Here is a 14,174-nt window from a genome sequence, read left to right as displayed (position 1 = left end):
ACTGGGAGTATGATCTGTGTGGTGTGAAACTTGGAAACCATCTTTGGGAGAAATTCCAGACTAGGTTTAAGGACCATCTTCTCCATGTGGATTTGAAGAAAAGGTGGGTCCATGAGTAATTCTGCCAGTTCACTTATTCTTCTGACAGAGACACTTGTCACAAGAAGCACCACTTTCATGGATAAGACCCTAAGATGACAAGTAGCTAAAGGTTCAAAGGGTCTCATTAACAGCTTTGCTAATACCAGCTGTAATGACCACTGAGAAACAATCTGTGGAGCATGTGGAAACATATGTATCCCTTTAAGGAATAGTTTCAAAGAGTAATGGGACAAAACTGTCTTCCTGTCTATAGGAGGATGAAACGCTGAGACGGCAGCTAAATACACTTTAGTAGACGAGATGAATAGACCAGCTTGTTTGAACTTGAGTTGGTATTCCAGTATCTGGGCTAGTGAGCAATTATAAGGGTCCAAACCCATATTCTTGGTCTAATCAACAAACTTGCCCCATTTGAAGGCATAAGACTTTTGGGTATTAAGTTTCCCAGCATTAAGGTTAACTACAGTTACCCCTTCTGGAAGTTTCCCTATTGAATAATCAACCAGGCTATCAGTTTGAGTCCGGGTATGTTGTGATACTGGACTCCCCTGTGAGTAGATCTGGAGTCATGGGCAGTTGTTGAAATTTGCCTCTGGCCATGGCTGGCAAAGTCAGAATGGAGTCACTACAATGGCATTTGTTCCCTCGGCCTGTATCTTGCTGAGCATTCAAGCAATTAGAGGAATGGGAGGAAAAGCATCCCAACCAATTTATCTGCAATGTGTCTCCTAAGAACGCTGGATCTAGTCCCCCTCTGGAGCAGAATAAGGGAGTCTTTCAATTCTCCCTTGTGGCAAACAGGTCTACATCCGGGAAGCCCCACTGTCGTAACAGTGGTAGTATGCACGATTCTTTCAGCAACCATTTGTGAGTAGAGGAGCCTAATCTGCTGTGTTTCTGCAATGAGGTTGGTCATTCCTGGGATGTGAATAGCCTGAAGCCATGCACCCTGTCTGTTGGCCCATTCCCAAATGAGTATGGCCTCTATACACAGAGTTTTGGAAGTCGTGCATTCCTGCTTGTTTACGTAGAACATAGCAGTGTAGAATAGCAGTGTAGAACATAGCAGGCTGAGAGTCACCGTGCCTGCATTCTGGGAGGTGTCGAGCACCCTCTAGTGACTTTAAAGCTACCAAAAAGCCTCCGGCCAGCAGGCCTAAGCATGTGCAATCCCAAATTTGCAGGGGACCTACTCCTAGCTGATCTCCCACAGCAACTCTTCGAATCTATTCCATAAAGAACATTTAAACCAATCCAAAGTATATTCCCTGATACCTATGTTGCTCCCAAATGCCTCAACAGGATGGCAAAATCTATGGTATTAAAGGTATTTGGGGCTGTAATTAGAAGTGGGCACGAACAGGAAAAAAACCCGAACACAATGTTCGTTGCCATCCACGAACATGACCCTGTTCACGAACATGTTTGTGGTTGGCTGTTCATGGGAGGAAGGGGGGAGTCTTGGAAGAGAAGAAAGTTCCCCATGCTGTTTGCAAACGGCGTGGGGAACCTCCTTCCCATCAAAGTCTCCCTCCTTCCAGCTGGCTAGAGGGAGGGGGGAAGACTCTGAAGGGAAGAAGGTTCCCCATGCCGTTTGCAAACGGCGTGGGGAACCTCCTTCCCTTCAAAGTCTCCCTCCTTTCAGCCGGCTGGAGTGAGGGAGGGGACATTCTGAAGGGAAGGTTCCCCATGCTGTTTGCAAACAGCGTGGGGAACCTCCTTCCCTTCAGTCTCCCTCCTTCCAGCCGGCTGGAGAGAGGGGGGGAGACTTTGTCAGGAAATCCCTGACAAGTGGCTGGGTCGGGGGTGAAGTCCCCTCTCCCTGCTGCTGTGCAGCAGAAGGGAGAAGGGCATTTCACCCCGGCAGGCTGCACTCAGCTGCTTGTCAGGGGTTTCCCTGAGAAGCAGCTGAGTGGAGGATTTAAATGTCCCTCTTCCTGCACTGAGCAGCAGAGAGAGGGAAATTTAAACCCCAGCAGGCTGCAATCAGCCCTCGTCAGGGTTTTCCTTGACAAGCGGCTGAATTGGGGGTGAAGTGCCCCTGGGCTTAGATTGGGGTTTCCAGGGCAACAGGAGTTCAGACAGAGTTCAGAAAGTCTGTGCCTACCGTTGCCACAGGAATTGATTGAAAGGCGCCAGACTGTCTGGCTTGATGAACAGCTGATGAACACCATGAACAGGGGTTGGAACGAACACATGTTCATCGGGAATGGGGCCTCATGAACAGATTGCTTGCGAACAGCTGATCGGCTGTTTGTAGCTTTTTTTGTTCATATTGCTGTTCGTGCCCACCTCTAGTTGTAATGGCAGTAATCACTTTTATTGTGACCTAGCATGGAATCTTTCCCATGGAATAACATCCTGGCAGAATATTAGAATTCTCAGCAGCTGTGTCAATATCGTAAGATCTTCTTGGATCTATTGGAAGACAGACTTTAGAGCCTTCTGTATATTCACAGTTGTCTCGCCAGTGATTGGAAATGTCTGTCTGTGCTGGTATCTATGTACATTCTCAGATGACGAATCTGTTGCTTGGAAATAAGGCAACTCTTCACGTTGATCATGAACCTGCGGTTCCATAAGCAGGTGAGAGTGTATTCCGTGTTCTGCAGCCCCTGTTGCTGGCTGGGTGATCTGATGAGGATATCAGAGAGATACAGAAAAAACTACTACCCCTTGAGTGTGGGACAGTCCTACTAGAGCGACTAATGCCTTTGTAATCATCACTGAAGATGACACCAGACCAAAAGGTAGCACTAAATATGGATGGTGAAATCCTGCAACCCTGTGCACCTTGATAAATGAAATGTGTAGACAGACTTTTGCCAGGTCCACTAATGCTAGGCAATTTACCCTGACAGGCAGCCATGATGACAAAGCATGTTGCCATTCAGAACCTTTTCCTCTTCAAACATTGCAAGGACATTCACAACATTACAATGCTGCCTCCTACAGTATGTCTGAGATCAGACCTCTCCCATACTCTCAGCCCTGACAGCAAGAGGGCTGGCAATACATAGCCCCTATACATCACCAAGTGGCCCCGTTAAGGAGCTGCTAGCTGCAGCTGAGCCAGACCAGCCAGGCTATCAGCCAAATAAAGAACAGGCATGGAAAGTCAGAGGAGGCTATTAAGTATGCATGTAATTAAGCCTGGCCCATATAAGGTTCCCGCAATTGTCTGGAGGAGGAGTAAACTTTCTCCTCTCTCTGCATCTGAAGCCTTTGCCAGCCCAGGGGGCTTGGCTTGAACCATGGAGGTGGATAGGGAGGACTGAGCAGTTACAGACCCCCCTGGATCCCTATACCATGTTACTTTTGAAAGAGAAAGTTGCATTATTGAGAAGGCCTCCTATACCAAACCATCTATGGACAATGCATTGTCCAGGATTCAAAGAATCATAAACTAGACCTAATTTGTTACAAGGGAAGTCTGGCCATTAAAATACTCACAACATGGTTTTTGTATTTTCCTGAACCCAGATTGAAGGTATTCAAACACAAGTTTGAATAACTTCAAAAAGTACACTGGAATCCTTCAAATATAAACATTAAAAATGATCTTAGATTGTTGTATTGAGAAATCTATGTCAAACAAAGTCTTTGTTTTCCAGAGACACTTATTTTCCAGTGCCACATATTTTATACAAGAACTAAAATCTATATATAGTATATTAGACCTGAGAGATTTCATTCATCTTTTACTAGTTTTGTTTTTTCACTTCTCATTTTACCATTGTGGTTTTTGTTTTCACAGCTTGATTCTTCTAGTAGTCTTTTAGCACAATCTATAATATTAATACTATGTAAGACTTCAATTTATAAATCTTAGAGCATAAGTGGACACCTGGTCCCCTAGATGATTTTCCACTATGACTACCTACCTTTCACCATGAATGCTCAGTAAAGTTGGAGAAAGTAGATGACCGATTATAGATTGCTTTTGAACCTAATTTGCTTGAAAAATGGTTAAACCAGGCCAAAAGCAGCATATATCAGATTAGTTTGCTGTTTACAACATGGCTGTAGCAGCTTTTCCCTTTTCCCAAAAGAATAAATACTTATGGAGAGTGCTATTAGTTAACATGGCAGATCCAAACAGCCAGCTGTAATGCTACCTGGCAGGAGCAAGCTGACTGCTCCTGACATAGAGGTTCAGTAGTTAAACTTGGATCTTCATTTCCCCCTCCTTTGTATGCTTTCAGATTATCAGTTCCAAGACCTGTAAGAAGTAGGGTTGCCAAACTCCAGCTGGGGCCAGGAGATCTCCTGGAATTATAACTGATCCTAGGCAATAGAAAAGAGTTCCCTTGGAGAAAATGGCTGTTTTGGAAGGTGGATCTTAAGGTGTTATACCCTACTAAGGCCCTTCCCCTCCTCAAATCTTGGCCTCCCCCAGCTCTACCCCCAGATCGCCAGGAATTTCCCAACCAGGAGTTGAAAACCCTAACAATGACTAGAACTCAGCTGAAATAATGGTATGATTCACACATAAACACAAAACAGTTTGTAAGTATGGAAACAACCCAGAAGAATCCTCAAGCTCATGTCCTCCCCACCCCACACCATCATTTTTCTCAGATGAAAAGGATAAAAACCCTGCTTTTATGGCAAACCATAATTTATCATTGCATTTTCTAAAAAAAAAACTTTTTGGAACATGAATTCTTAACTTTAAAAAAAAGTATCCAGCAAAATGTTGCTTTTAAAAAATTGCAGTTCTCCTCTAATAAATAATATAGCACAACTTACTTCGGATCTGCTTCTTTATTTCTTTTGCTGGATCCAACCAGTTCTGAAAAGCAGTATTTTAAAAATTGGAATCAAATGCACAACAAACATGGCATTTTAACTTTTAAATTAACAGCATATGAAGCAAAACAAAAACACAGTTCTGGAGTAAAAGTTAAACACTTGCTCGTACTTGAAAGACCATCTCCTCCCATACTCTCCAGCCTTCTAGGTGATATTCTCCCACTCCCATCTGCAGCGCTGGACTGCCCTACCCTCTTGAGGCTTGCCAGGCACCTATCCTATTTTCTTTTATTTTAAGCACCACACCAAAACATTTTTTACCTACATTTTTAATCAGGGGGTTGATCTTTTTTTTACAAATTGCTTCTAGCCTGAACTGTATAATGAGGACATTTTAAACGTTATGAGGATCTGCTAGACGTTTTGTGCCCTGGGTTTTCAATGTGCTTTTACTACCTAGATTCTTTTAATGGACTTTGGTGATCTGTTTATTTTTAAAGGCTGAGTTTTAAATGACTTGATTTTATGTTTTTTATTTTGTGAGCTGCCTTTTACTATTGTTTGATAACATTAACCAAACTGTAATTTAAGAATTACACCTAAGAATATGTTCTTTTTTTTAAAAAAATGTGTCCTGTGCTTGTGGTAGGCTGTGATGAATAAGGATGTTGGAAGCATCCTTATTCAAGTTATAAAATGATGTATAGATGGTATTTAACACCGAAAAAATTAGCAAATATGAGTAATGCTATGTCAAATAAGTGTTGGAAACGTAAACAACATGAAGGCTGTTTTTATCATATGTGGTGGATTTGTGATAAGGCAAAGCAATTTTGGTCCAAGATATATGCAGAAATGTTGATAATTATAAAAGGTAATTTGCCAAAAAGCCCTGAATTGTTTTTGCTTGGACTTAACATGGAAAAAAGTAATGTAATGGATAGAACACTATTATGGTACATGACGGTAGCAGCAAGACTACTATATGCGCAATACTGGAAGCAAGAGGAGGTACCAGAAATTCAAGAATGGATACGAAAGCTGTTGTACATGGTGGAGATGGACAAGCTGACCAGAAAATTAAGGGAACAAAGCTAAAATGAATTTTTAAAGGATTGGGAAAAACTTAAAGAATATCTGGAAAATAAGTGGGATGTAAAAGGACAGTTATGGTCTATAGATAATTATTGATGTGTATACGATAATGGAACTAGAATATATATAAGAACTTTACCTTTGAGAACTGTGAGAAGTAATAGAATAGAAGGAATTTGTTAAGAGATAAAAAGGTTTTAGTGCTGTTGGGGGTCTAAGGAGGGAGGGGAAGGGAGGGTAGGAAGTGCTTATATCAAGTAATAATTGTAAGGCAATTAGTATGAAGAAGATAGAAGGAAAATGGATGATATATGTAATTTGTAATACTTATATTTTAACCTACCCAATAAAATTTTCTTTAAAAAAAAAAAAGGATGTTGGAAGCAGCCATTGTCTATCTTAAAAATTTCCTACAATGTTCCATCCATCAACTTGCAAATCAGAAGCCAAAGCAAGATTCAGGAATAGGCTGTCCACTCAAGATACTGTGTATTTTATCCCACACATTTACTGCAGGGGGCAATAGGACAACTAATTTTTTCAAGCTTTTTGCCTTCTTAGCCTCTTTCACACTTGATAACTCATATTTATAGGTCACTGAACTTCATGTGTCAGCGCCATCTGAGAAATATTATCAGAGTAATATGAGCCTTGAAAAAGAATTACTAGCGATAATAAATTCATTTCTTTGCATTAACATTAAGCTACATTATGAACCTGAATGTACATACGGTTATAATTTTTTAACCTATATAAGGCAGCTGAATAAATTCAAAGGAACAAAGTTACCTTCCCCTTACCCCATAAGTAACATGGAACAGACTCATGAAGCACAGCCCTGCTTTAAAATGCCATAATGACTTAAAATTACATGGAAACCATACTTTTGCAAAAAAAAAAGTTTGTAACTAGTCAGTTTTTAAGCCTGAGAACTCTTACAAACACTATCACAGTTCCATTTATTTAGGTTTCTGTGCTTGGATTTTGACAGCTTTCCCATTTTTACCTTTTGGTTTTCCATGTCTCTGTATGTTAGTCCAAAGTAGTCTTTCTCCAAGAGATTTAGGTGCTCACACACCTTGTCGAACAGCACCTGGCCCCTTGAGCGTTTCTATAGGAAAGCAGACAAGGAAACGTTTTAAAGTTTCAGAATACAGAAACTGTTTAAAATAGAGCCCATTATCAGGAATTAGGTTATTGGGCAAATGCTGACTTAATTTCACAATGTTTTAAGGAAGACATGTGATATATATATGGAATATAACTAAATCAGTGTTTGCTGTTGCTTACGATATTTTTCCTGTCACAGCACTGGTATTTATTTATTTTTTCTGAATGCATTACAAATTTTTTAAAAGCAACACAAATTACTGGTGGGTCTTGGGGGAATTCATTACAGGCAATATTGTGTGGAGAAGTTCCATTAACATGAATCCCTGCTAATTATCAGATCCATTGGCTTCTAGACAGCAGATTTTTTGAAAAACCCACATACTGATCTTATGAATACTTATTTGGAAACAAGCCCTCAATAACCGCCTGTGCTAGATACCATAGACATTCCTCCACATTTATGCATCTCAGATCCTAGAATGATTTTGTGCACACCTACACAAACACATACACTGCAGAACAAGAAGCATAACACTGAAATATTATTGCATATGCATATTTGCTTACAGACACAATGTTTAAAAGATTTCAAAATGATAAGCTGCCAGTAAGTATTCAAACCTTAAATAGACACAGTGCAAAAGTAGACTGGGAATTAGATAATTTAATTTTTTACATACCATAAGATCATACAATTATGAGAATAGATTAAAAAGTGGATAAACATGTCAGGATTCTTAAGAAAATATTGTGAGAATACTGATACACGTACAGTAAGAAATGTAATAATGCTGTTGGGAGGGGCAGTGAGGAAGACTTAGCAGGTTTGCTGTCAGCAAACTATCAGCAGCTGAATTCCATGGAGTTTCTCTCCTCATCCTGCAAGTATTTAGCTTGGAGAGGGCCAGAAGTATGAATCACAGAGCTCTTGGTGCTTAACCCAGGGCTTACAACGTTGGATCTGTGGCCATGGATGTGGACCAGCCCAAATTTTTCTATTGTTTTATAATTTTGTCTATAATTTTGTAATTTGGAATTTTTGGTTTTATAAGCCACTTCGGGTCTCTCCAAAGAGACAAGTGGCCAGAAAGTGCTTAAAGAAATGAATAAATATCTTAAGTGCAATGATACCCTGTAATGTTTTGCATGTAATTAAGTTTGAATATTTTATTTGTGCTTGCTAATGTGGAAGTTTTTAAGTTGTTGCTGTTAGTTAAAATCCAGGATTCTGAAGAAGACAGCAACTGTCTGAAAGCACAAACTTCTGTGGGCTCTTGTGCTGGTTCTGTTTCCTGGGTTTAATTGCCAGGCAGGATTGGGATATCAACCCTAGCCCATCTCCTTACAGATAGGAGACGCTCCAGCTGTCATGTGCCAAGGGAAGATCAGAGGATTTTTGAGCTCTTTTTAATTAGTGGGATCTTCTGTGTCCTTATAATGCAGTAACATGAAAGCAGGAACAGATTGAGGCTGGTCAGAAGACTGAATAAGTCTGCCATTTTCCTGGACAGTATTTAGACTTCTGTTTTCCTCTTCTCTCATTTTGTAAGAAACTTTGACCAAAACTAGAATCTACAGGCTGCGTTTTACTTTTCTGTTCGAATGAAGAGAGTTAGTAAAATTTATGGCTCTCCATAAAATGGTTAAGTGGTTCGGCTGTGAATCATCTCTCTACTGGTTTGAATCCTACTACTGCCATGAACTCAGTTGATGGCCTTGGGTAAGCCACTCCTCTCAGCCCCAGCTCCCCAGCTGTATTGTGAGGAGAATAACAACCCTAATTTGTTCTCTGCTCTGGGTGAGGCACTAGTCTGTCTAGAAGAGCGGTATATAAGGACAGTTGTTGTTGTTGTTGTTGTTATTTATTTGGACTGTTGATTTCAAAATATAATTCAGATGCTTGGCCTTAGAACCATCTTATTAATTTTCTGTCTATAAGAGTCCTCGGATTTTAATTGGATATTGACCTCAACATGAAGATAATCTGCTATTTTATTTTGGCAACTTAATTGACTATTAAAGGAACAAGCGTAAACATAACCAGGAACTTTGCCCAAATTTGACACTATCTTTTTTTTTTTTTGCTTGTTTTGATTCTCTACTCTTTGGTCTTTCTAAGAAGAAATGGGACAATATAACTGGATTTATTTTGCTTTGTTTACCAGACTAACTTTGAATAATTCTGCTGTTTTTGGATTACAAAATACTTATTTTAAATAACTTTTTCTACTGACTGAACCCTATTATACCATGAAGGATTTAAAGTTATAAAGATCTTTCATATATTACTGGGCTGGAACTGTTATTTTTCCTTTCTCCTACCTTTTTGTAAAATGGCTGAAGAATCAAAATAATACTCTGGAAATTTACAAACTGAAATTTGTTGCCACCTGTTAGCCAGGAATGAACTAATTGGTCTAATCTTTGAAGCCATGTTGGAACATTAGAATTTTTCTTTAAAAACATCTGAGGTATCCTAGCTGCGTAAAATTTATTATTAGAACTCCACTACCATCTGCTGGTTTGAAGAATGAACTGATTTCTAATATTTAAGAGATTTTTTTCTTTTTGGTTTTCTTTATCCATTTCCCTATCACTTTATTCATTTGCTGGTATAGATAAGAAAATCTAAACTTCCATATCAGATTTGACTTTCGTTTGAATAATCAAAATTGATACCCATATTGAATTATCAGTTTTTTTATTATTATTAATTATTATAAATTAGTAACAATTATAAACTATTATAACAATTATAAAGTATTAACAATATATTGGTTAAGTTTAAGATCCAGACTGCTAAAAGAATGTGGGTTTTTTTTGGTAAGACTATTGTATGATTATTGGATATATTGAATTTTAAGCACTGAAGACTTATTTGAGTATTGTTATATGGATAACAATATATGGGGCATATAAAAGACAAGGGAAATTAGCTAAACGCAAGAAAATGATTGCAGGTTAGAGAAGGGCTCAGATTGAGCTGACTTCAGAGGATGACATGGATATAGTGACTGAGAAAGTAATGTCAGCACTTTCACAACAGTTCAAAAACCTGTCCACCAAACTGGTGGAGAAGACTCAAGAAGCTGTTGAATACATAAGACAAGAAAACAAAGAACTTTTGACCCAACTACAAAAATCGCATCAGATCACACAAGAAACATTATCTGGATTAAAGGATGATATACAAAGGCTCAGGCCTGAGCGATCTTCTGGATTGTATGAAATTAGTCAAAAAAATAAACAAGATATTCAAGAAATTAAGGAACAGAGAAGGAACTGAGGGATACAGAAAAATTGAATTAGTACAAGAATTACATGTAAGCTTGACAGAAGCAGATCAGAGAAAAGAAATCTTGGAAACAAAATTCAGAAGCAACAATCTAAAGTTCCATGAAATCCCAGAAATGCTGGGTGATCAGGATCTTGAAAACAGATTCTGAAAGCTAATACAAGATTATTTGAAAGTATAAGGTGATTTCCCAGAGACTGAGCAAAGTTTTAGAATCAATTCAAAGTACGCAACCAGGAATAAGGTACTGTGAGACATATTAGTTACTTTTACTCACAAAAAAATTTAAGAACACAATTCTGTTTCAACATAGAAAAGGACCATTGGGAACTGAAGGACAAGAAATACAAATATTTCAAGATTTGCCACCAAATGTAATTAAGAAACAAAAATCTAGGCTTCTGGGAAAAGAAGTAGGGGAACTGGATGGGTGAATGAAGTGTAATCTGATTGGATGGTAGCTGTACCCTAGGGGGTGGGTGAACTTCAGGTTTTATTCAGTGCTGAGGTAATACTTTCCAGTCACCCTTTGTATTTCTTAGAGAGAAGTTATCTACTTAAATCAGGTAACCTGTGTGGAGACTGAGCTCTCTGTATGGAGTTGTGAGAAATTCTAGTTAAATCAGGCAAACTGCGCACGCCTAAGAGTGAGAGATTATCTGACTGAGACATTAATCTATCTAGTTCAGGAAATGTGTGGGAAGGCCTGAGTGAATCTATGTCTGTGTGGATTAGTTGAAAATTTATTCTGTTAATGAAAATCTGTGTGGAAAATTAGTCTGTGTGACTGAGTTTGTAGATATATAACTGTTTTTGAAAACTGCCAAGAACTATTCTGAAACCAATACAGTTATCAAAACTCGGCAATCTTCATGCTTCTGTACTCCTAAATAAATTCTACTTTTCTTTAAGAAAAAAAAGAGCCTCTTTTTACCTCACAATCATCCTCACGTGCTGATCATTCTGTTAAACAACTATCTCTAACAAGCTTTCCTAAATTACAACAATGAGGTCTCAGGCAAAAGTCTGGTGGCAGTGAAAACCTTTTGAGGGAGTCAGGGAGGCATCAATAAATAGGTCACACAAACAAAAGGGAATGTGTTCTCAAGGTAAAAGCCAGGGTAAAGTACAGAACACCTAAAACTCTGTGAGTGGAATAGAAGATTTGTGTTCACTTACCGTGAAGCTTCCTTGGTGGTCCAGGAGTGGAGCAGTCCATACTTTTGGGATATAGCTCCTCCTCTCTGAAGGCAGAGGGGCGTGAGGGGAGGGGCTTGTCTCTGGAATTGCCAGTCCATTCTCAAAGCCTAACTCCCCATCCCAATACCAAGAGGAAAAAATAACTCCCCTCATTTTTTTTAATAAATAGAAAGGTCCCCTCCCTTGAATCCAGTGGGAGGAAGACGATTGTCCTAACTCTTCATCCAATCCTAGAAGCCGCCCCCAAGAAACTCAGGTGGGTAGGACTGTCCCACTCCTGGACCACCAAGAAATGAAGCTTAATGGTAAGTGAATATAAATCTTCCATTCTCCGGCAGTCCTACAGGAGACATACAAGAGCAGTGTGCCCCAGAATGGGTAGTCCGGCTTCCAGGCCTAAAGGATGTGTTGTGGTGCCCTCCTGCTGAAGGTTGTCTTTGGGGAGGACAACTTATCTATCCTATATTTCTTGATAAGAGAATATACTGATTTCCATGTGGCTGCCTTATCATTTCTAAAGACTAAAGGATTTATAGGCTGTCTATGTTGCTGCTGCCCTGAGTGTGCCCTGATGTCTAGGGGCATCTCCAGACCTCTGGCTCAACATGCCAGAATTATGTACCCGCTATTTTAATTACATAGCCAAGAGAAGGACACACCTGAAAACACACAACTAGTGTTCCAGAATTGTGAAAACTGTTGTCCGGGGTCTGAGCCCCAGCCCCCAGACTTGACAAGAGGGAACAGCAGGGGACAAAAGGGTGGCAGCAACCCCACCCCCCAAGCCGGCAACCAGGGCCAGAACCTACCTACTCCAGGGGGAAGGGGTAAAAGGCCAGAACCTCAGAGGGGTGGAGGGGGCAAGGAGAGACCAGCCAGTCCCACCTTCCAGGGGGAAGAAAGGGGGCTAAGCAGGCCAGAGGGAAAGGGCCACAGCAGGGGGAATGTGGGACCAGCAGCAGCCCAAGCAGAGCCCTTACCTGGCAGGGAGAGGAAGCAGCCTCTACAGCCCAGAGCCACACCATGGCTAGAAGACAGCAGCCTGGCTCAGGAGTTTCTAGAAGCCAAGCCTCTCCAGGGGGGGCTGCCACAGGCATTCTGGGGGAGGAGATGGGTAGCCCCGCCCAGCATTGCTGAGCAGGCAGCGCAGAAGCTGGCTAAGGCAGCACCTCATGAGCAAGGCCAGGCAAGCCCAATAGCACAGAGGCTGGCTGGGGCAGCTCCTCGTGAGCAAGGCCAGGCAAGCCCAATAGCATGGAGGCTGGCTGTGGCAGCTCCTCGTGAGCAAGGCCAGGCAAGCTCAATAGCACAGAGGCTGGCTGGGGCAGCTCCTCGTGAGCAAGGCCAAGGAGCCCTCAGCTGGGGATGGCTCGCACTCAACCCCACCCTACCAGCAAGGCAAAGGAGCCCAGGAGGGATTAGTGGTTGGACGGAAACACCTGGAGGAACGCACAGCTGGGCCCGGTCAGGAGAAGGAACAAGCCTGGAAGGAGGGCGGGGCGGAGAGAGGAAACCCTATAAAGGGTGGCTGGGAAGAGCTCTGGGGTGGTGGGTTTGAGTGGGAGTGATGGAGCGGAGTTGGAATGGAGAGAAGCCAAGGAAAAGGCAAGAAGGAGAGTGGAGGCTTGAAGGAGAGGCCTGGGAGGAAGAGATGGTGGAAGATGTAGGGGGTAAGCAGGCCAGGTTGAGCAGGCCAGCGAGTGGATTGAGAGGGAGTCAGGGTGAGGTATACTGCCCCTCCTTCCACAGAGCAGGGTCCTGCAGAATCCCTGGCCCCCCTGTGACGTCAGGAGCTGACCGCCCAGTGCCACGCCCAGCGGCAGCCGCGGCAAGCCCTGACAAGTTGGTGGCCCGTATGGGGAAAGTTGTTCCGACGCAGGCGCCAGTCATGGGGATGTATCCCAACGCCGCAGCCCCAGCAGACCTCAGACTGTGGCTGGAGGAACGCTTGGACGGGATGTGTAGGAAGCTGGAGGCGGCCTTCCAAACAGCTCAGGCAGAGCTAACGCAGGCTGTGGAGCAGCGGATGCAAGCCTGTGCCCCCACAGCCTCCTCGCCAGTGGTATGTGCGTTGGCTTGGGAGATTAACCCACCAGCTGGCAAGAGGGTACAGAGTCTGTGCGTCACCGTGAGGGTAGTCCAGCTGAGCCTACAGGCGCTGTTGGACTCAGGGAGCACAGTCTCGGCAATCCACACCCAACTCGTCCCAGCTGCCACCCCAGTGCACTGCTGGATCCCAGTGACAGATGTGATGGGCCGCACCCTGCCGTATCCTGCGGTCTGGGTCACGGTGGAATACCTGGGGGCGATCCGCCGCATAGAGGTCGTCAAGGTAGCCCACTTACCCCACCCAATGCTGCTGGGAAGAGATGCCCCGGTGGGGCGGAGAGAGGAAACCCTACAAAGGGTGGCTGGGAAGAGCTCTGGGGTGGTGGGTTTGAGTGGGAGTGATGGAGCGGAGTTGGAATGGAGAGAAGCCAAGGAAAAGGCAAGAAGGAGAGTGGAGGCTTGAAGGAGAGGCCTGGGAGGAAGAGATGGTGGAAGATGTAGGGGGTAAGAAGGCCAGGTTGAGCAGGCCAGCGAGTGGATTGAGAGGGAGTCAGGGTGAGGTATA

General features: G+C 42.4%; 1 protein-coding gene across 5 annotated transcripts in view; it reads right to left on the bottom strand.

The window, feature by feature from the left end:
- Nucleotides 1–14,174, bottom strand: part of EPB41L3 (erythrocyte membrane protein band 4.1 like 3) — a 181,944-nt gene that overhangs the window by 78,194 nt on the left and 89,576 nt on the right. For all 5 annotated transcript variants that reach the window (XM_054984569.1, XM_054984573.1, XM_054984574.1 and 2 more), the window contains exons 4-5: nt 6,959–7,063; nt 4,855–4,897 (exon numbers count right to left, since the gene is read on the bottom strand). In XM_054984569.1, the coding sequence (XP_054840544.1) occupies nt 4,855–4,897; nt 6,959–7,063 (148 nt within the window). The remainder of the gene's footprint in view (nt 1–4,854; nt 4,898–6,958; nt 7,064–14,174) is intronic.

The sequence above is a fragment of the Eublepharis macularius genome, chromosome 7 (genome assembly GCF_028583425.1).
Source record: "Eublepharis macularius isolate TG4126 chromosome 7, MPM_Emac_v1.0, whole genome shotgun sequence".
Classification (NCBI taxonomy): domain Eukaryota; kingdom Metazoa; phylum Chordata; class Lepidosauria; order Squamata; family Eublepharidae; genus Eublepharis; species Eublepharis macularius.
Note: the sequence above shows the minus strand (reverse complement) of the source record. Positions and strands in the feature narration are given on the sequence as shown.